Source organism: Mesitornis unicolor, unplaced genomic scaffold (assembly GCF_000695765.1).
Source record: "Mesitornis unicolor isolate BGI_N332 unplaced genomic scaffold, ASM69576v1 scaffold3791, whole genome shotgun sequence".
NCBI classification, from domain to species: domain Eukaryota; kingdom Metazoa; phylum Chordata; class Aves; order Mesitornithiformes; family Mesitornithidae; genus Mesitornis; species Mesitornis unicolor.
In genome coordinates, this window is record NW_010162970.1 from 1 (window position 1) to 21998 (window position 21998).

General features: G+C 48.3%; 1 protein-coding gene across 1 annotated transcript; it reads left to right on the forward strand.

The window, feature by feature from the left end:
- Window positions 1-3849: 3849 nt before the first annotated feature.
- On the forward strand, window positions 3850-14825 carry RPIA (ribose 5-phosphate isomerase A; the record flags this gene model as incomplete). The annotated part of the gene is made up of 8 exons (XM_010193777.1): window positions 3850-3909; window positions 5893-5949; window positions 9280-9339; window positions 10472-10536; window positions 10850-10918; window positions 11428-11569; window positions 12752-12851; window positions 14419-14825. Coding segments are annotated over 8 exons (651 nt in total), but the record flags the coding sequence as incomplete, so codon positions are not given.
- Between the last annotated feature and the right edge of the window lie 7173 nt (window positions 14826-21998).

Consider the following 21998-nt stretch of genomic DNA (forward strand, 5'->3'; position numbering starts at 1 on the left):
CCTCACCAGTGCACGGAGTGGCCTCAGGGTGCAGCGATCCCCTAAAGCACAGATCAGCCATGGGGTACTGGGGCCCTCCAGTGCATAGAGTGGCTTTGGGTTGTAGGGACCCGCCAATGCACGGAGTGGCCGTGGGGGGAAGGGACCCCCTCAGTGCATGGAGCAGTCCTCAGGTGCATGGGTGCGTTTTGGGGTGCATGGACCTTTTGCTCCCTCCAAAGCTCAGATAGTCCTGGAGTGCAAGGAGAGACCTTGGGGTGCATGGACAGACCCTGCCGAGCCCCTTTTTCTTTTTTGTTGGACTGCACCCCATTAGGCAAAGGAAGAAAGTGCTTTTCCCTTCCAGTCTCTGTGCTCGCCCAGTGCTTACCTCCTGGGCAGCAGCTTGGCGCGGTGCACCCCAAATTTGGGGTAATGCCTTGCACCTCTAAACGTTCCCTGTGCACTCTCTTGTGAGCTGTGGTGTGGTGACAGTTCTGCCTAACACTGCGTCTTGCTCCTTTCCCCAAGTCTGGGGTGCTCTGCTGCTGCACCCTATTTCTGAGCACCCAGGCATGGAGCACCAGCCCCTAACCAGAGGATCCTGTCCTGTCCTCTGCAGGGTGGGAACACAGCAAAGGGCTTTAATCAACCCCTAGAAAGACAAATAGGGCCGGTGGTGCTTGAGGTTGGGCACAGCCTGGTCGTGAATGCTTGGAAGATCGATGGTTAAAGTCCCTCGGTGGTTTATCACAATGTGCAAGCCCTTTTGCAACAGCAATGATGAAAGGGTGTAGAGTTGCTTGCCAAGGACGTGGATGTTAGAGGGGAGAAAAATATTCCCGTTTCCTTCTCTCCCCCTGCTGGGTTGGCATCTTGAGGTTCAGTTGCCGGTGGCTTCCCTGATGTCCCATAAATGTTTCACTTGTTTTTGCAGCCTCTCCTTCCTCAGAGCAGTCTGTACCTGAGCACAGCCTCACGCTGTCTGAGACCAACCCCCTGCCCGATCAGTGAACCTAAAATCTGTCTGTGGTGCGGGGGAGCCTGTTGCTTAAAAACCCCCTGTCTTACCCAAAGCAAGCCCCAGAGTTGCACATTTGCAGGAGGAAAGGCTTTGTGTTGCAAGGTGCGGAGCCACGGCGTGACCGCTGCTGCGGGACATAGCGAGATGCATGCAGCTTTGGTTTGGGCTAAAACTCGGGACTCTTAATTTTGGACTTTTCCTAGTGAAATTGCTGGCGTTTCTGCTGTTTTACTGTCAAGCAAACTTAGAACGATGTTTCTGGCCACGTCCCAGCTGATTAAAGTTCAAGGCCAGGCTGGCGAGGCTGATTAAGTAAAAACATGCAGTAATATTGCAATGTTTGCTATGCAGGTTGATTTGAAGCCGTGGTGGAGAAGCAGGTTAGAGTTAGATGGTCTCAGCTGTTGGAGAAAAACTGTCTGCCCTTCAGTTTGCAGCTGCCATTGGTAACGGATATTTCTGTGTTTGGCCGTTGGAGCTATCGCTGTTAACGGAGGGAGTAACATAATCTCCGAAAGCAAAGCTGCAGAGTCCCTCCCGTGCGCGGCAGGGACCTGTGGGTGACACCACAGGGCTCAGTTGTGCTGGACAAACCTCTCCCGCTTAACCATGCCGTGATGTTTTGTATTGTTGATCAAAGCCGGAGTGGTGTTTTTACCCACAGCGCTTGTCCCCAGGCAGCTGTAGTGGCAGAGTTCCCCGGTACGTGGACATGGAGGTGACCAACCTCAGAAGCTGCGGGCTGTGCTGTCCTGGTGGCCCAGAGGAGCGGGGCTGGGTTGGATCTTGGGGCTTTAGAGCCATAAGCTGCTTGTGGAGAGCTGGCTTTGTGTTTATACAACACCTCTGAAGGCAGGCCCTGCTAGTGTCCCCATTGGAAATGCAGAGATGGGTGAGGATAGGGTTTTAGTTAAAAACCTGAAATGTCGCTTTTTTTTGGTTTTGCATGGGGTGCTGCTCCTCGGTGCCATGAGCTGAACCTGCCCTGTGCACACTGACCTTGAGCTCTGCTTCTCGCCGGCGTTCGCCCTGCCCGTGTTTAAAAGTGGATGTTTTTTGGCTGGTGTTGCCGCTGGTCTGGCTGGGGTTGGAGCTGAGGAGAGAGCGGTGGGAGCTGCAGTGAGGCACGGGTTGTGACAGCACCAGTTTGGCTTAAACTGTTTTTCTGGGAAACTCACTCAGCCCGTGGTCTTGCCAGTGCCTCAGGGAGGGTGCTGCACCCTGATAAATGCCTTCAAGTTTATCTGGGACCCCTATGAGCCCTTCCCACTTCTTGACAGTGGAGTGGCTGATGCTGAGGCTTTCCCCGTACCTTTAGGGCATCCGGCTGCTCCAAGAAGCCGTCCCACCCTGTAGAAATGAGGGCAAGAAGAAACTGCCTCTTCCCAGGTGGAAACCAGTCTTTTGGGAACACTGGTACTGCCTTGCCTGTGTCTGGCTGGGCTCCGTGCAGCTTTGCTTGCCCTTTCCTTGGCCGTGCTTGGCTCTGCCTTGGTGGTGAAACTGAGGGATGTGGGGAGCTGTTGGGTTTCTGCTGGCGGCGTTGCAGGCGAGCGGCTGTGATCTGTTGCTTTCCCTGTCTTTTGCAGAGTCACGGTGATGAGTGAGGTCACGGATATAAGCCGAGTCTCTGGTTGAGTGCTGGTTTTGGAGAACTTCTGTTTTCTTTAAGCTTTTAACCTGTAGCAGCAAGGGAAATCATTAATCCTAGGGGAATGTGACCTGCCCTGAGCGCCACCTTTCCAGCCAAGCTTGCTTGCGTGCCTGTGAGGTTTGTAGCTGGTTGAAATGGGGCAGATGTGGCTTTTTCCATAGCTGCTGAACTCTGGGTTTGCTGTACATGGACAAAGAGCTCCAGCCCTGTGTAATGTCCAGGAGATAACGCACAACAGCTCCATGCCTGCAGCTCTGACTGCTTTCAAGTCTTTCTCATCCGGAGTCTCTGTAGTGATACTGGGCCTCCCTTAAGTCAATTTAAGCTTTGGATCCCATCCAAAGAAAGGGAAGTACCTTGAAAATTGGAAGTTGCTGTAGGTAGCTCTCAGTGGGTGGCAGATTGAGCTGATAATAAACAGATCGACGTTGTAGAGCGTCCCCTTGCAGAGGTAACACAACTGCACCCGTCCACCCTCAGCTTGCAGCACCTTTCAGAAGCGTGTCGGTGTGATGGAGGAGGTGGCAGTGATCTGTCTTAAACCAAACCATAGGCAGAGAAAGGCCAGGGCTGAGCTGTGGTTAAAACGTGATCCTCTTCTGCATATGCTGCCGGGCTTCCAAGCATGTTTCTGGACTCTCATACAGGCAGTTATATGCTCTGTTTTGGAGGGTGTTTTTTATTATTCTTTAGGAAAGGCTGCTGCTCTCTGCTTTGGCCGCTGGTGCATCTGTAATATTTACCAACAATACCGTTGGCAGCAAAGCCATGCTTTTACCGTTGCGGCTTCCTCAGGAGATGTTATCTGGAGGTTGTTTCAGCTTCTTCCTCTGTGGTATTGTCTGAAACTCCCAGCTTTCCGGCAGGAGAGGGTGCATGGAGTGCCAGCAACCACCCATGAGCGTGCATTGAACACCCCGAGAGCCAGACCCTGCTGGTGTTCAGCCAAGCGTGTGTCCTTCAAGGAGAGAGCAAGTTGCTTAAAATCCCTTTTAGCCACAGCCAGTGGTCATGCCCTCGCTGGTGTTCCCATCCTTGCCTGCAGCGTGCTGAGGCGTTGTGTGTCGCCGTGCATCTCTGAGCCAGGTTCCTCTCGCATGTGTCAATAACGTTGAGTTCACTGGGACAAGCAGATGGCCCTTGTGCTGAGCCCCCAGTAACAGCTCTCCCCTCCTTCTCTTTGATTTTGCAGAACAACCAAGTTCTCGGGATCGGCAGTGGCTCTACGATCGTCCACGCGGTGCATCGATTAGGTAGGATGCTCCCCTTCGTGTCCCTCCCACCGCAATTGGACAAAGTCCCCTGGTCCCGCTGTCCCAACCGCTTGAAAAACCTGGGTGCTGACTTAGAGCTGCTGTGTGGGGTCTGCTCAGCGACTGCTGCGTCCTCCATGAGGCTGAAGCTTAAAACTGAGTCTTGTGCCCCAAATTTATTGCCTAGAGAGTCGTGAGGAGGTAATGGTTTGCCACCTGTTCTCCCCACACGGCCAGGCAAAGCGCTTTGCTGGCACCCACCACAGACTGGAGCAAAACCCCTCCGTTTTGTTCCAGCTTTGCCAAGTCTTAACTTGCATTGTGGCTTTGGGCCATGCAGCTGCTTGGCTTCCGTTAACCCATTTGTATGCAGCCGGAGCCACTTGCTCACATCCACGTTATTCACATCGAGGGTCCTGCTGAGATGTAGTGAAAACAAGGAGTGAAATCCTGCTGCATACTTTTTGAATGCCCTACAGCTAGGTGTTTCTGCTTGCCCCGGGTGCAGGTTTGCACAGGGTGTGATTTGGAGAACTTCAGCAAAATATTCAAGCGAGGCAAATGCCTTTTTGCAAAGTGATTGTGAGGGTAATTATCCTCACTGCTCATTATAGAGAGTGTAGAGGTTTAAGGTTTCCTTCCCTGGGGCAGCTCTGTGTGTGGTGGTGCCGTACCCCCTCCTGCTTTGCTGTCCTTGGATGCAGAGCAGAGCAGCAGTGGTGTGAGGAGCTCATTATAGAGGGTGTAGAGGTTTAAGGTTTCTTTCCCTGGGGCAGCTCTGTGTGTGGCGGTGCCGTACCCCCTCCTGCTTTGCTGTCCCTGGATGCAGAGCAGAGCAGCAGTGGTGTGAGGGGTCTGGAGTTCAGCAGCAGCCCTGGTCTTCATGGAGGGCTTGCTCAGGTGCACCTGGGTGGCTCTGTGTGGCTGGGACACCCCTTGTCACCCCCAGCTCCTGTGGGCAGAGCCATCCCCAGCCCAGCACAGCATGGGGCTTTGCTTCACAAGGAAGCAGCAGAAATGGGGCTGGGCCTGCCCCGTGGCACCCAGCTCACCCCACGCTGTGCGTGCAGTGCACTGGTTTGACTGGGAGCTGGTTTGGGAGCTGCAGTTCCGCTTTCTGGGTTTGGCTCGGCATTGCAGCCACTCCTGACTCAAACACAGAATCAGTCTCTAAATAAACGGGCGTAGTATTTGAAGTGGAGTGCCTGTCCCAGGCTGCAAAGTCTGACTTTTCACGTCTGCTGAACGCATTTTTACTGGGGTGTGGGTTGTAACAGCACACAGCCTCGTGCATGGCATCTTCAGTCCTTCAGCAGCAGCGTTGCCTTGAAGCTTGCAGCCCTGGTGTGAGAGCTGCTGCTGCTGACTCTCAGGCACAAGCCAGCAGCCCAACTGTTGTAATTACTAAAATAACATTTTGTCCATAATGATATCTTAGTAATAGATTTTAGTCATTGAGGTTAACCTGGGGGGAGGAAATATTTCCTTCCATGTAATGGAATACTGTACTTTATTAGTCCTTTCCCTGCCATATATTTAAATGTTCTGTAATAAATGAATGTGATGTCCCCAAGGCAAGAAGCCAGAAAACCTTTCAGGCAGCTGCTGAAGCTTTCTGTTTACAAGGAGCACAGCAAAAACCTGTCTAATGGAGTGAGAGGGGGGACTGGGGCTCATTTCCCAGGTGAGGATTTGCTGACGAGGCTCCTGTGCCGCTGGGGACACAGAGGTTTATGGTTCATGGTGCCCTGGGCTGAGCAGGGTGGGTGTTTAAACATTTCTGACTGGAGAAACAGAGCCTCTGCCTGTGTGGGGTGGCACCTGTTTGCATTTCGAGCGTGACTGAGTTATTTGCAAGCCAAGCAAGTAATCACGGTGATTCAAAGGGGCTGCTCTCAACTGAGGTTTCTTAAAGTGAAAGATGGTGTGTTCTTGTCCTTCTGCAATGAAACAAACTGAGACTTCTGCTTTTTTTCCCTACCGCCGAGCGGGTTCAACAGGAGAACCTGACGATAGTCTGCATCCCTACATCTTTTCAGGTAAGTGTTTTCCTCCTTTGCTCCCTGCTTGTCCAAACACACATGCAGGGGATCCTCCCTTTGGCTGCTGGAGGCAACCATGCTGCACCCCGGCCTGGCTCAGTGCGGTGGGAGTTCACCAAAAGCAGCCGTGGTGCAGATGGACCCCATGAAGCCGGCAGTGATGGTGCTGTGTTACCCTGGCCTGAGCTGCAGGGGTGCTGGAGCATTAGCAGGTGTGTTCTGAACCAGCGTGGTGATGCTGGTTATGTCCATGTTGGTGTGTGGCTTGGTCTGGATCCTGCTCGCAGGAAAGTGCTATTTAGTTGTGAACCAGGACAACCAGACTCGTAATGCAAACTCACTGGAGACACTTGGTCTCCTTTGCTTCTGTATCAAGCCCTGAAAGCTGTAAAAAGCAATAATAGCAAGCTCGTGTGTTTTCAGGAGGAACTTGAATGCATCAATTGGCTTTTATAGGAAATTCCAGAAGATAAATTGGCTTCGTCTTTCCTTTGCTCTGCAGTTTTTGCAGGGACTGGTTCGTGCCAAGCTGGCTGCTGAGGGGTTTGCAGGGAGAGGGAGGATGTGGCTTGGTGGTGAAGCACAGAGCTGCTGGGGAAGCTTCTGAGCTGCTTCTCTGCCTACAGGCAACTGGATTTGGCCTCTGCCTCTATTCCCAGAGGAGCAGCTGTCACCTTGTCCCCTTTGGGCAGGAAGAGGTGACACGATGGGTGCCACCTGCGGGGTTTTTGAGCCCAGGTGACTTATCCTAAAATCTTAGAAAAACTTAAGATCCTCTTAAGTGGATTGTGTGGGGCAATGGGACTCCTTCCCAGCTGTTGCAAACAACCAGTGGCCAGCTGGGGATAATGCAAACCACTGCAAAGAGCAAAAAGCAAAATCTAGATTTAATTTTTTTAACCTATGTCAGTATTTCTGTTGCATACATAGACTGTGATGCGAGTCTGCCTTTGATCTGTCTAAAATGATCCTCATCCTGAAGTACCGTGTCCCATTTGAACCTGGGTGTCGTCATTTAGACAGTTGCTCTGCCACCCTGTGACTCCTCCCCATCTGCAGAGGGGAATTGGGAAAAGGAAAGGAGACCCATGGGTTGAAATAGAAACAGATTTAATAAAATAATGATAATAAACCCCAATATTAATAACAATATAAAGTACACAGACCCGATGTGGTGGTCTCAAGCTGTGATGGTCACAAGAAGTCGGGGAGTGGAACGACAAGTGAGACCCTCCTGCTATAGAAACCATTGAGGAAAGAGGGCCATCCCCAGCAAACTCCCCAGTTTGTAGTGATGTTTATGGTATAGAATAATTCTCATTTATCAGATTGGGGTCTGATGGCTTTTGCTCCCCACAACTTCTGCACCTGTTTAGTTCAAAACTGCTGAAGACCTTGATCATCACATACTGGTGCTGGCCTAAAACTAAACCAAAGTGTCTTACCAACTTTGTTCCCATGAAATCGAATATTGTAGTCTTTGCAGAAATGCAGCTTTCCTGAATAAAAAAAGTGATTCTATCCCAGCAAAATCTGGACACTAGGATAGCTCCTGTGAGCTCAGTTATGAGGTCTTACAGAAAACAGTGATAAAGCTCTCATGATGAATGTGGGCTGGAGCCTGCCTGGACATGTTGGGAGAGTTTGTGTAACACTACAGAGTTGCTTACCAGTAAAGCAAAGTGGTTGCTGTTAAGAGGTAGAGATAGGTCATACACCTCCACGATCCAAAATCCCCCAGACATAGGGCTGCCCTGTGTCTTTTGCAGTCTCATTGTTCTCAACCGTTTCCAAGTGAAGCATTCCCAGGTCAGCAAAGCAGCATCTTATTTTCACTATGTACAGGGGTAAATGGCTGCTGAGGCCACTGGCAAGGAAGAATTGGTTTCAGTGGGCTTTTATTCTCCATTCCCCGTTGTCAGGTTGGGTTATTCCATCACTACCAGTAAAACCAGAGATGGGGTAAGTATCTGTCCCGTGGCTGTTGCCTTGTTTCTTCTTTTCACCTGGACATGTCCCAAGAGCACGGAGTGAGCCCGTTTTTGGCAAGTGCTGCACGGTTACCAACGCTTCTTCCCCAGTTGTGGGAGCTCTGTGTTTGAATTCTGCTGGTCTGCTCCCATCGCCTGGCAAGCAGCGAGCCCGAAGAGAGCCACCACGTCACCACGCTGCTGGCCTTGAGCCTGTTCAGGAGCTGGCCTGCATGTGCAGCACAGTGGTTTTCAATGCTTTCAGTTCCCAGATCCCTGAAATCAGTTTATGTGGACACCCCGTAATGAATGTAAACCCACTGATTTCTGTCCTTTTAATTTTGTGAGTCCTTAGGGCAATCCCAGTCCGCAGGTCAAGAGCCCACAGCCCACGGGTGTTAAAACTGCACGCTATTATATGCCGTGATAAAGGATTCAAATTATATCTCGTTGCCATGAGTACCACCTGCCAACTCTTCTTCATCTTTCTGGGATGCCAGTAGATGTGACTGATGCACTTTGTTAGTGTTAGTGGGTAAAGCTCGGGGGAATTGGTCAATCCAGGCTATTGCTCTGGGTTTTTTGACTACCTACAGCGTGGTGGGAAGTCCAGACTCGAGCGGAGTCTGTGCAAGGAGCGATTCTTACTCAGGTGATGATTTGTGACACAGAAAATTCAACCAATTCAAGGTTCTCTAAGCCTGAACTCCCATTTAGACTGACCAAGCAGAGGGTAACTTCAGACCAAGCGGAGGGTGACTCCGGGTGCTCTGTGTTGTGTTGCCACTAGAGGGAAATAAACAGCCACTGCAGTACAGGTAGATCCAAGCCACCAAAGAGCTGTTTCAGGAGGCTTCCCGCACATTTTCCATGAGCTGTGCTTTTATTTTGTTTCTTTCCAATATGAAAAATATCTTTATTGTTAGTCCCATATTGCTATGGTGTAAATATTTCATTTTCTTGCTCCCATTTTTCACCCAAAGGAAATCAGAGATGAGGGAGAACACAGTACTCAAAAACCCCATAACTGCAAGTGGTTCCCACCAAGCTGATGGGGCCTCCTTCTCTTTAATACAGAGATACCTGAACCTAGGAGTCTTGTTGTACCATCTGAGTGTTATAGTTCAAATCTGCAGCAGGGTTTTCTTTTGATTAAAAGAATTCATTAAATAATCTGGTCTAGAAGCATCACTTTCTCCTTGTTCCTGCTGTCTGCAGCCTCTTCGCCAGCTCCAGGGGAAGCGGTGGAGCTTTCCCAGGGAGCCTCCATCCTTGTCGCAGTTGGGGAATGACACCACCACTCTGTTTTCTTTCCCTGACGCTGATAAATGGTGTTTGCTGTCTTCTTGGTCCACAGGCCCGGCAGCTGATCCTGCAGAATGGCTTAACGCTAAGTGACTTGGACCGGCATCCAGAGGTAAGCGGGACTGCAGAGGTGAGGCCTCACCCGGCCTTCCTCTAACCTGGGCCTTCCTAAAGCATCAGGCTCCTTTACCTTCCCCCGACGACGAGAGTTTGGGCAGCCATGCTGCAGAACGTGAACAAAAAGTAGCTTAGCTTATATTTTTCCCCAAATCCTGTCTTAGTGAATCATAGAATACCAGGTTGGAAGGGACCACAAGGATCATCCAGTCCAACGTCTCAAGGTACAAGTATAGTTTAAATGAGCTGAGTCAGCACCCTGTCAAGCTGACTCTTAAACCTGACCAGTGTAGGGGAATTCACCACTTCCCCTGGAGATTGTTCCAGTGTCTGATTATCTCATGGTAAACAAATGTCTTCTGGAGTTCAGTCACAATCTCCCCAGAAGCAACTTGTGTCCATTACCCCTCATCTTTTCCATGTGACTCCTTGTGAAAAGGGAGTCTCCATCTTCTTGGTGCCACCCTTTATGTACTGCTACATGGTGATAAGGTCCCCTCTAAGCCTTCTCTTCCCAAGTCTGAACAGGCCCAGTTTTCTCAGCCTTTCTTCATATGGCAGCTCTTCCAGTCCTGTGATCATCCTCGTGACCCTTCTCTGGAGCCCTTCCAACCTGTCCGCATCTTTTTTGTATAGCGGGGACCAAAATTGTACACAGTACTCTAGGTGTGGTCTGACCAGGGCTGAACAGAGAGGGATAATGACTTCTTTACCTCTGCTGGTGATGCCCTTTTTAATGCAACCCAGCATCCTGTTGGCTTTCTTTACAGCTGCTTTTCGCTTTAGATGGCAAGTAGGGTGTCAAGGTGTGTTTTCTCCAGGTGTTTGGCATCTCTTCCAGGCTGAGGGCTGCTGGCGCAAAACAGAGATACTGAGTTTGCTGAAATGTCACTGAGATTTCCCCCAGGACCCCCTTGCTTGTGTGTTGGTCCTTAAGTGGCAGTTTGTGGTGGTTTATGCAGTTGCTCTGTCACCTGATGCCTCCTCTCTACCAGGGGAGGGGGATCGGGAAGAGGAAAAGAGATAGATTTAATAAAATAATAATAATAAAAATGAATACCAAGTTAATATAACTTAATATAACTAATACCAAACTAATACCACACCAAACTCTTCTCTTCCTACAGCTCGATGTTGCCATCGATGGAGCGGATGAAGTGGACTCTGACCTCAACCTTATCAAAGGTGGCGGGTGAGCCTTGTTGTCCGTCTGTCTGTCTGTGTGTGGTGCGGGTGGCCTCTGAGCATCCTTTCCTGGCTGCGGATGTTTGGGGAGGGCTGGAGAGGCTGAGGGGATCCTGTGCGGGAGATGGCTCCTGCCCAAGAGTGTGTGCAAGGGATGAGGAGGATACAGTGATGGGGCAGGGGAGGGAGCCCTGACGCCGGACAACGGCAGCACCAAAACCAGCAAGAACGTGGTGGAGGGGACTGGACCATAGGACCACTGGGCACACTGAGGAGCAGTCTGTTTTCTGATTTTTGTATTATTTTTTTTCCCCTCGCAGTGGTTGCTTGACACAGGAGAAGATAGTTGCAGGATATGCAAAATGCTTCATTGTCATTGCCGATTACAGGTGAAAATATTACTGTTCATTATACCTCTCTGTCCCATGGAAGGGTTCAGGTGATCCTGTATGAGTCCATTACTGGGGTCAGGGGAGCAGGAATAGGTGGAAATGAGCCCAACTCCCAGTGCTTCAGCAATTCAATTTGGCTTTTTTTCTTCATTTTCAACTCAGCAGGTCTGCTTAGCAGTCAGCAGAGCTTATGGGGAAGTGGCTGCTCTGCTCTTAGAGCTCGGTGATTGTCAGCACAGAATAAATTCGCCCTTCTGTACGTACAGCTGTGGGGCTGTGGAAAAAACCAAAACTCATGTCCTGCTTGTCCAAACCGTGTCAAAACAGGGCTTTTGAGTGAATAGAGCATCACACATTGCTTCTTCCTCCACATGTGCACATGGGGAGTGACCGCTGTGCCCTCCAGGGCCTTACGCCTGAGGGGTGTGTAAGAGGTAATGTGATAATGTTAATGGTGTTAGCAGTGTCATGTCTGATGCTAATCCCACCTCAAACTGCCTCCTCAGGAAAAAGTCAAAGAGCCTCGGGGAGCAGTGGAAGAAGGGAATTCCTATCGAAGTCATCCCCATGGCTTACGTCCCCGTCACCAGAGCCCTGACCAAAAACTTTGGAGGTGTGGCGGAGCTGCGGATGGCTGTCAGCAAAGCGGTACGTGTCCCTGCTCAGCCACCTGAATGTGTACGAGTGGAGGACAGAGGTCTGGCCTTTCATCTGATTAAATCTGAGCTTCCACTCCTGTGAATGCTATCTTGTATAATTCCTCCTAATTATACTTTGGTTAATGAACTGTGTGTTTAGGTGTCCAGGCTGCTCATGGGAGGCCTCTCTGGTTTCCTAAGGCTGGCATCCCTGAGCAGAGAGGAGAGGGATGGCCAGCCCAGGTCTGACCTACTGCTCTGTGGGGATTTTGGGGCGCTGGCAGACAGTCTGTGCTGCCAGAGAGGGTCTCGAGTTGGAGGAGCTCCATCCCAGGCTCCTCCGTACCACAAAGAACCAGATTAAATTCAAACTGAAGCTGCTTTGTCTCTGTTGCCACTGGGCAGTGGGGCTTTGCCAGCCCAAGTCATGTGGGAAGGGAAAGGAACTGCAGGAATGGCTGGAGTTAATGCCCGAAGGCTGAATACTTGTTTTTAATGCCTCAAATCCCAAGGGGCTGCATTTGGGTGCCTGAGAAGAACAAAGCACTCATTGCCTGTGAACTTGAGACCAGCCTTGCTCAGGGTGTGCCCATCAGCGCCGCTCCAGAGCTGTGTCCTTGGAGGGCGCTGGTCCCCCCTGGCATATGGGGTTGCAGACCCTGCTCAGTGCTGCTGAAGCACCTTGTCCTCAGCCCCAGCTGTCTCTGCACTGTTGGAAGGACCCAATTGCTCCTTCGTTGGGTTTGAGAGAGCGCTGGGCATGTCTGGGACGCTGAAGTCCTGCAATTCTTCAACTCCAAGGGGGATGTTCCCCATGGCAGCTAGCAGCACGCTCTTATCGCTGGGGCACAGGGATCTTACTTTGGCTTCAATTGCCTGTAATAGCCTTTTTAGGACATTAATCCAGCTTTACTCTTGTGAGAAGGATCCCCTGTTGCAGTGATGAGATTGCATCATTATTTCCAGCTCCTGCATGATTATCTGTACACAGGAGAATGAGGAACGAGCAGTTGCCTGGGGTGATGGTTTTACTTACAGGCTTATTATGGACTGCCCTGATTTACTTGAATGCTGCCTCTCTCTCAAGTGGTGGAGCGGGGACGGCTGCTCCTGGTGCAGGCTGTGACAGCCCCTGCCTGGGCACGGTAGACAAGGAGCTCACAGAGCTGACAAATGTGCTTTGATTACCCAGGGCCCTGTGGTGACGGACAACGGGAACTTCATCCTGGACTGGAAGTTTGACAGGGTTCATGAGTGGAGTGAAGTGAACACCGCTATAAAAATGATACCAGGTAATGTCTGTGATTTTAAAAAAACCCAAACCCTAGAGCTGGCTAAGGTTTGGTCTGTGCTAGATAACCCTGACTGTGAGAGCTCTTCCCTGGGTAGGAGGAGACGTGTGTGTGCTTGCTGCCCTCTTACAGGTCCCTATATTTGTTTCTACTTGAGAGATCTCTCAGCTGAATTAGTACAACTGCACCCATGTGGTATTCCCATATGGTGGTGAACCCTGACGTGATGCCAGGTGACTTCTGACGCTGTTTCCCATTAGGCACACCAGTCCTGTGCTCTTCCTTACTCTCCTTGTGCCCACTTAGGGAGTAACTTTTAATGGAGACACTGGTGGACTCTGGAGGGAGGGTTTGCACTGGGTTACAGCATTCTCCAGAAGCTGCTCGCAGCTCAGCATCCCATCGTGTGGTTATCTTGGGAAAGTCTGCTCCTGAATCTGGTCAGCTTTGAACACATGTTGCTGTATCTTTTGGGTTAATCCTGGATATCTTTCTGACCCTGAAGTCCGTAAGACGGCTGCCTTCACTGACTGTGCATTGTCAGAGCATGCAGGAACAGGTTGGGATCCCGCTGCACAAACCTCAGCGTCCCAACAATGCAGCAATGTATTGTCCTGGCACCACGATTAAAACACAGGAGCAGGCAGAGGCCACGGGTGTAGGCTGGGTGAAGTCACCAGTAACTACGAAACAGCCTCTCTGCAAGGACTTCTTCTTTGCACCTCCTTTAGTTGAGAGATGAGCAGTAGATGATGGGACCTGTTCCATCGTGTTGGTGTGGAGGTGGTCTCAGCACCATTTGCTGCTCAGAAATGGAGCTGCTAAGGGGAGAAGAGCACCTTCCCTACCCAAAAGTGGATGAGCAGAACATTTAAAGCCTAAATACAGTGGTGACAGCAAAGCTCTGGCCACCTTGCACTTGTGGTAGCCCTTGTCCTCTATTTCTTTCCACCTTTCTGGCCTCTGGCTGTGGCTCAGGGTTCACTGTGAAGTTAGGAGCACCCCATAATTTAATGCAACCAAAAGTACCTTTGCAAATGGGCTACAAATTGCAGAGGTAGCATCAGATCTGCTGAGTCAGCATTTGAACAAGCGTTATTCAGGTGGTCTCTAACAGGATCCTTTTTTGGGTGTGTTTAAAGGCAAAGTGAGTAAACCTGTGTGTATGTGTAGCTTCCTCTTGCTCCTGTGGGTCTTCAAATGGCTGAAAACGCCACGCTGGTGACTGTGTTAGTGTAACGGTGGTGTTGGGGTGGTGTGAACATTAGGGGAGCTTTGAGTGGTGTTTCTCCCCCTCTGGAGAGTTTCCTCTGGGGGTACCACATGGAGAAGACTTCCCGGAGGCTCCCTGTGTGGCTGATGCAGCATCACCCAGGTTGGACACCTCCCTCCAAACCTTTGGTGGAGGCGTTACGGAGTCACAGAACCATTTGGTTAGAAAAGACCTTGAGGATCATCGAGTCCAACCATAAACCAACCACTGGCGCCTTTTAATGGACGAAACCACGATCAGAACAGAGAATTGGGGTGGCTGTGGCGTTAACCAGCACCTGAACTCTTGTTGCAGGTGTGGTGGAGACGGGGCTCTTCATCGACATGGCAGAGGTGGTGTATTTTGGCATGGAGGATGGCTCGGTCAGCGTGCGGGAGAAGGAGCATCGCTGACGCCGGCGCCGCCCACTCCGCTTCGCCTTCGGCCAGTTCGGTTCAGCTGTTGTAATGGTGCCAACCCGACGTTTTGCCTTAACGAGCAGCGGTTATTGGAGAAGACGGACGGGAAGTTGATCAGAATCCGCTGACGTGATACTGAATGTCTTTTTTTAAAAACAAAAATACAACAAAAAAATTCTATTCTATTTCTATATATATATATATTTTTACTTTACAGGAATGTTGTCTTTTTTTTAAAAAGAATCATTTAAACCAATTGCTTTAACGTTTCTCTTTTATTTTCTAAGAAATACTTACCAAAAAGAATACTCCTCGGTTTTTGTGTTTCGGGGTTTTTGTTTTGGTTTGGTTTTTTTGTTTTCTTTTTTTTTTTTTTTGAACAGAACTTGAACCCTTCTGGTTGCTCGTCGTGCTTAGTGACTGGTGTCAGAAATACAATCCTAACACATCGTTCCTAACCGCCCTGGCTGGGAGGGTGACGCACGTCACAGGAGCGCATCCAGTCGGGACCTGCTGATGCCTTATTTGGAACCTTTTTGGTTCAGTATTTTATGCCTTTTATTTTTCTATACCACTGTTTTTTAATAGTTCGGGATGTCTGGTTGTCCTCTGTGCACACGACAATTCTCTGAGCCTAGGGTGGTCTCTACATCCCTCTCTCGGGGACATTAATAAGGGCCTTTTCTGGGCCTCCGTATGGAGGGGACATTCATCCTCTGAGCCAAATTCTGCTCTCCGTTAATTCAGTACCTCTGGTTCGAGTCTGTTCCTGTAGCTGGAGAGGTTTGGGATTTCGTCCTTGTAAACCGAGAGCAGAGCTGGGTCCTTGATGAAGTTTACAGCAGCGTCTTTGAGCAGCTTAGGGCAGCGTGGCATACCGGTCAGTGGCAAATGGTTTGATTTGGAGTGAAGGTTTAGGTATCACCCCTCGCAGCTGGTTGATTTGTGCAAGGGTTGAGCAGAACGCACAGGAAAACGGAGTCTTCCTGCCTAAATCTTTCCACATGTAGCAGGAGAGAGATGTTCGTTGAATACCTTGTTCTCGGTGTATAGGTGCTTTGCATGGTTCTGGTGTCAAAATGCAAGCCCTCTCTTTGTATTGTAGACACGGAAATAAAGAGTTGTTATACCAGGTTTGGGGGTAATTTGGTTCTTAAAGTAACTCTTTCGTGGACAACGGGGCAGACGTCATCAGACCAACTTCTGCTGGAGTTTTCCCCTTACAAGGACCCTTCACCCAGGCCAAATTCACCCTTCTGTGTTTGATTTCTTTTAAATTAACAAGATTATCTAATCAACACTTTTTAGCTGCCATGATTGCCTTGAGACTGTCTTAGATTTGCATGTCTTAAATTTGTATGTCTAAACCCTGTGCATCTAAATACAGCTCCTTTTTTTAACAAAAAGGATCTATTTTTACATCTTTAAATCTTCCCCTTCCTGCACATCTATTCTGTTAATTCTGAAGCACTTGTACTGCGCAAACTGGCTGCCACCCAGCCAACAACTTGCTGGAAACACTGGATAATCTCTTCCCACAAATGATGCTGCAGAAGCCATTCCCAAAACACTCGCTCTTGCCTGTGGGCTGTTTTCGGCTGTGTCTTGGGCTCCTAATGTAGTCCTAAATAAACAGCAACTGAGGAAAGCTTTGGGCCTGACCGCTTTCTCACTTGGTGTGTTTCTGGAAATGAGACGAGGGGGAGTGAACGGCGCTGTTGACTCCTCTCTCTCTCTCTGAAATCAAACAGCTCCTTCTCAAAAAGCCAATAAAACCATTACTGCACTATTACTTTCTGGCCCTGGACCAGATGTGATCTCACTCAGCTTTGTGCTTAGCAGAGGCTTCTCAGATCTAAGCCTGAACGTGGCAGGTCTGAATCTTGAGCTTCTCCAGGTGATTGGGATGGAGGGAGAGCCCATGGGGGCTTTTGCAACACCCGCCTTGCTGGGGTGGGACTTGGGGTGGGTTTTGGGCTGTGGGTTATGGGTGCGGAGTTTGCTGCACTACAGAGATGGAATTAAAACCTGAAGTGCTGGAGGAAACTTGGTGTCTGAACCGGTTCTGGAGATTTTGTGCAGGTTTCCTTCAGGCAAACTCCCCCAGCTCGGATTTGCAGGATCAGTAGATGGATTTTTTGAGTTCAGGGTCTCTTAAGAAAGGTTTGGTCCTTCCTTCGGAGGCTGCCAGGCTCCCCAGTCTGCCATGGCCATATACATCTTCGTCTGCCAGCGTCTGTGGGACACATTTAGATGTGGTACAGGGACTCTGTCCCCTTGGGGGTGGCCTTGGGGTGCCATGGTCTGCCCTGTCACCGACACAGCCCGCTTGCGCTGATGCTTGACCGCCCAGCCACGAGCATGGGTGATGAAAATTACATGTACAGGTATTTCTAGTCCCTGGTCCTTGCTTTTCTAGACTATCACCGGTATAATTGCGCTTGGTTTTTGGAGAGAGAACGGTTTAGAGGTGAGCATGCTGTGGTAGACCTTCAGATAAGGACAGGTACCCACAGCTTCCCTGGGTAGGGGCAGTTCAGCTGTGGCCACACCATTGGGCTGCTCCCAACAGCTCTTGGGCTTGAGTTTGTGTTTCTTGAATTTGATTTGAACACCTTGGCCAGGTTGCACTGTGGTATTTCCTTCTGACTTTTATTTTTCAAGGTGATCTTCAGAAGAGCCTCAAGAAGGCTTTAGAAACAGGGCTGCCACCTCTAAGATCCCACCTTGCTCCCTTGCAGCACTGAAGAGGAGCAGAGATGTATTTTAGAAGATAGTGTTGCATTAAAATATATATGTATATATATATACACACATCAGAAGGAGGTGTCCTTTTAAAGCCCAAGGCAGGATGGTTGTGCCTATTTAGGGTTGTTCCCATAGTATGTCCTGTTACCCAGTGCTGACCATGGTGAGACGGTGGAGCCCAGCCCCTGCCTGCAAACCCTGGCATCACTTTCTGGACCGTGCACAGGGCGATGCATGGCTGATTTGCCATTAGCACTGAATTATGGATTAACTTGGCCCTGGAGAAAACAAATGTTTTGAGAGAGAGCAACAGCAGCACTAAAATTAATGAGCAAGCGAGGTAATGAAACACCAGTCCCATTCCAAAGAAGAAAAAAAAAGCAAGCAATATAAATATAGTAAAAGAGTGCTTCAGATTCAATTTAATTAACCTTTGGTTAGTAGGTTAAATAATTAAGCTGAATTAATTAAACTAGAAAGGAATCAAGTGTTTAGTTAACGTGAATCACCTTGCTCCGTGCTATAGAACAACTATTACTGTCTGTCAGGTTTTTGTTATTGCCACTGTAGGATGGGATTTATGATTTGACATTATTATTTACTGAGAAATGTGACATAAATAGAGATGAAAATAATTAAGCAGGCAGCCTAGAGGATGTGTGCTCTATGTATTAAACCAAATGATCATAACCAAAGTGATAAGGAGAAAATAAGCATCTTCTAAACTGTGATAAAAATTAGCTGTAATGAATATTAGTAAGCTGTCACAAGTATTAATACTTTTTAAGTATAAAGCCAGATCCATTTTGTAACCAGGTGGATTTAACCAAAAACTGTGTAGTGATGCTGGCTTTGCACCAGGAAAGGAGGAGGAAAAAGAAAGAAGTCCTCATTTTCAAAGTGATTTTTCACATTTATCGAGCTTTCTGAAGCCTCCAAAACTTTTCTGCAGTTCTGTTTTACTCAGTACGCCAGCAAAAAGGTGAAGATGAACTCAAAGACCTATAAACTGCCATTTTCTTGTACCTAAAACTTCCAGAGTTAATTCATTTCCCCTCCCAGTGACTTTAATGGGAGCTGTATCATCCCTGCAGGATCAGAAGAGGTAAAAATGCCCATATAATGACAGCACTTGATGGATCCGCTCTTCATGTGTCTTGAATCTCGTGTGGGATTTATCTCCTGGGCACAATAAATTACCCTAATGACGATTTTTCTGTGGAAGAGTCTTTGTAGCATCATCTCTGCAGGAAAACCGATACCAGATATTTATTGTTTTCAGTTCATTGGACTTCCCTCTTTGTATTTTTACAGCTACTGACACAAACCTCTTTTAAACCTCCTTAATTACACTTACAGCCTTGTGAAAATAACAACAGATCATCCAGGTAAATGCAGCGAGCAAAAGAGTGAGGGATCCGTGACTTGGCTTTGACTATTAGAAATTACATAAACGGCTTTCTTTTTTAGTGAAAAAAGAGTTTGTACAAGGATGTGGTAGTGTAAGGTGAGCTTTCGAACATAAATCATCCGTCATGTTGGGAAGTTAAATTTGGAAAGTGCTGCTGATTTATGTTGTTTCTGGAAGTCAGTAGCAGAAAGATGAAATTCAGTGGAAGGAAACAAACCCAAATATGAAGCAAACCACCTCATCTCCATAAACCTCCCTACATTTTAACATCCAAGTTCACTTGGGGTGTTGAATTAGGAATATTCTTAATCACACTACAAAGTTCATCTCATGCTGTGTTGTTAGAAATACGCGCACATAAATTTGATTGCACACAAAAAAATGACAGAAGCTGAAGCACCTGTGAGCTGGCACGGTCCTTTTCTTGTGCACCAAACTCTGAATTCCCTCGTAGTGGTCTTCCAATGCAGGATTAATTAAAAAAAATACTAACATCAACAATCTTTTCTACTTACAGACGTCTCACACGTTTGTGTAATCTCTTTCTGAAGCTATTACTGGAATGCCTCACAGATCAAAATCATTAATTAAACATTAATTCCCTTAAAACATTTTCAACGCCTTAATTTCAGTAACTTATAAGTTATTTGCCTGCCACAGTGCACCGTCTTCGTGTAATCAGTATTTAATAACCTGCACAGTTTAATCCCAACGTAATGTATTTGGCAATGACAAATTAAATTGAAAAGCCCTGCTGTAAATCTAGACGGTTCACTGCGATGCTTTTCTTACCATCGTAATTCCTTGCTGAAAAAAAAAGGCAGTTCTGCCTTCCTCTAATTCTTACATGAGTGTTGTTTTTCAAAGGGGAGATCAGAATTAATTTCTTTACTTTTAGATATGGTTTACCAAGGGCTGGGCCAGATCAGTGAGGAGCCCAAATCCAACAGCTCATAATTGATGCATTAAAATCTTGTATGATTGAAGAGCAAGCAGATACTCACCGTTTCTCTCTGGTGTGATGGCCACGTGGCTTCAGGATATGTTCGACTACGTGAGCATCTTGGGTAAAATCAGCCACTCTGCCGCAGACCACCACTCACTTTTTTGGCTGGTTACCTGCAGGTTTCTCTGCAGGTCAGCCGTCTGCTGAAGGCTCCTGTGGTGGTGCCTTATCATTTATGAAAAAGTTTCTTCCATCTTTGAGAGCTCAGGCAACATCTGCTGACTGGCCAGGGTTTCGAGGTCTGCACTGCGTGTTTTTGGTGATGCTCTACATTCTTCCTGTGGATTTGCTGATTTGACCAGCCCTGGCTATTCAAAGCCTTTTCAAGCATGCCAGACCACCTCCCTGGACTCTCCTGGGCTGGAAGTTCTCCCTCATATGATCTTTGGAGGTTTGTCAAGGGGTTGCTGTGGGGTAGAAGATATTATTGCACAGAGATCCATGTGTCCCATGGATCTACCAAGGTTTAGGCAGTGGATCGCTGCCTTTCCCAAAAAAAGAGAAAAAATCAGTGGAAAAATTCATGCCTCCAGGCTTGTATTTACTGCTTGAGGAGCAAGTTAGATATTTTAGGGATGTCATTATTTACAGGATCAATATTGCTATTTAGCCAGACGGCTGGCCAAGCATGGATAAATATTGTCTGCTATATTACATTTATCCATCGATCGATCTATCTCTCACTCGTTCTGCTGATCAAACAAGCAGCTACAGCAGACCAGGAGCAACTTATTCCTGGTTTTACCGTGTCAGTAATAGGATTTGTCTCACATAACTTTCCTCAAAAGCTATGTGGGCAGAGAGCTTGAGTAAATGTGGAGCCCTATGGAAAGAGCCAAATAGATTCACCTCACCTATTTTGGGCAGGACCCATCACCTCCTGGGAGCGCGTACCCCCGATAAATGCAACCCACATCTCCCAACATCAGAGAACCATGGTAACACTTCAGCAAAGCACTGCAGTACTTAAAGCAGAAAATGCAATTTTAGTAGAGATGGCTCAAGGTGAAGAAGATGGATACAAAATTTTCCTGAATTCAGAATATTCAATGAAGGATGCAGGGAGATTTTTTTCGGGAAACATACAGAGTACTTCATGTCAGTCCAAGCTGTTGTTTACTTGCAAGGAAAGCGTGATCTAGTAGAAGGCTTATCCTGATCAGAGGATGATGACTCACAGGTCCTCACCTCCACGCAAACAGGAACAACTCCAGTGAGATGGGTGAAGGTAATGAAGAAGAAATCAGTGTTAGCTGCAGATGGATCCAAAGCTGGAGATGATGTTTTGAAGTTATGAGTGAGATGTGGTTTTTAAAAATCCAGGTGATTCATAGAAAACCCCCTGACATTTACTGGGCTTGTTCTACACCAAGGTGTGCTCAGGGGGAGGATGTGGAGATTCATGAGCTGAAAGGTGCCACGAAACCCAGGTGGGAGCAGGGGATGCTTTTGGGAAACCAGCCAGGGCATGGCAGAAACGCAACAGGCGATTTTTGCAGAGTAATACTGAGAGAAACACACTCAAATGTATGTTGTTTACCTCCCTGCCAGATGGATGGTGAAACGTGGGTGTCCTGGGGATGGGGCTGCTTGCCAGGCTGTGGTCACTCCCTGCATCCAGCGCTTGCCATCGCATCAGTCCTGCTGTCGCCTTCACTACCCATGAAGGTCTGATTTAATGCACTCTGATAACAGCAGCCGGGTTGCTAAAGAGCATTGCTGGCTCCTGACCAACCCTGACCAGGAATGGGGTTGTTTTTGTGCAATACAGTTCCAAGAAGACAAAAGAGATGAGGGCTCTCAGTTTCCACCTGGCAATGGTAGTTGTCACCCCTGTTGATAAACAGATGGTTTGAAACCATCCTGGGTTTTTCTTCTGGAAACAGGCCAGGACTCTTCACACAAATAGATGCAATACTTGGGGAGGTCAGTCCACGCAGTGGAGGCAAAATACACAATGAAACTTTAGTGTCTTGAAGATTATCACCTAGGGCATGTCTGACAGGGCTCCATGCCTCCATGACTTGAGGATGAGCTGGTCCAAGTGGCACAGCTTGGGCAGTACGCAGAAGGGAGGAGGCCTCCCTGGGTCTCACACAGAGCTTCTCTAGGCTGACATAGGCAAGGAGATGGGCTTTATCATGGCTCTTGTTATTAATGTTTTAATCTAGGAATTGCCAGATTGACTTAGGAGATGCTGGGCTACATACTAAGGATAGGAGGGGGTAAAAAAGTTTTCCTTCCCTTTCCCCTTTCCCCTTTCCCCTTTCCCCTTTCCCCTTTCCCCTTTCCCCTTTCCCCTTTCCCTTTC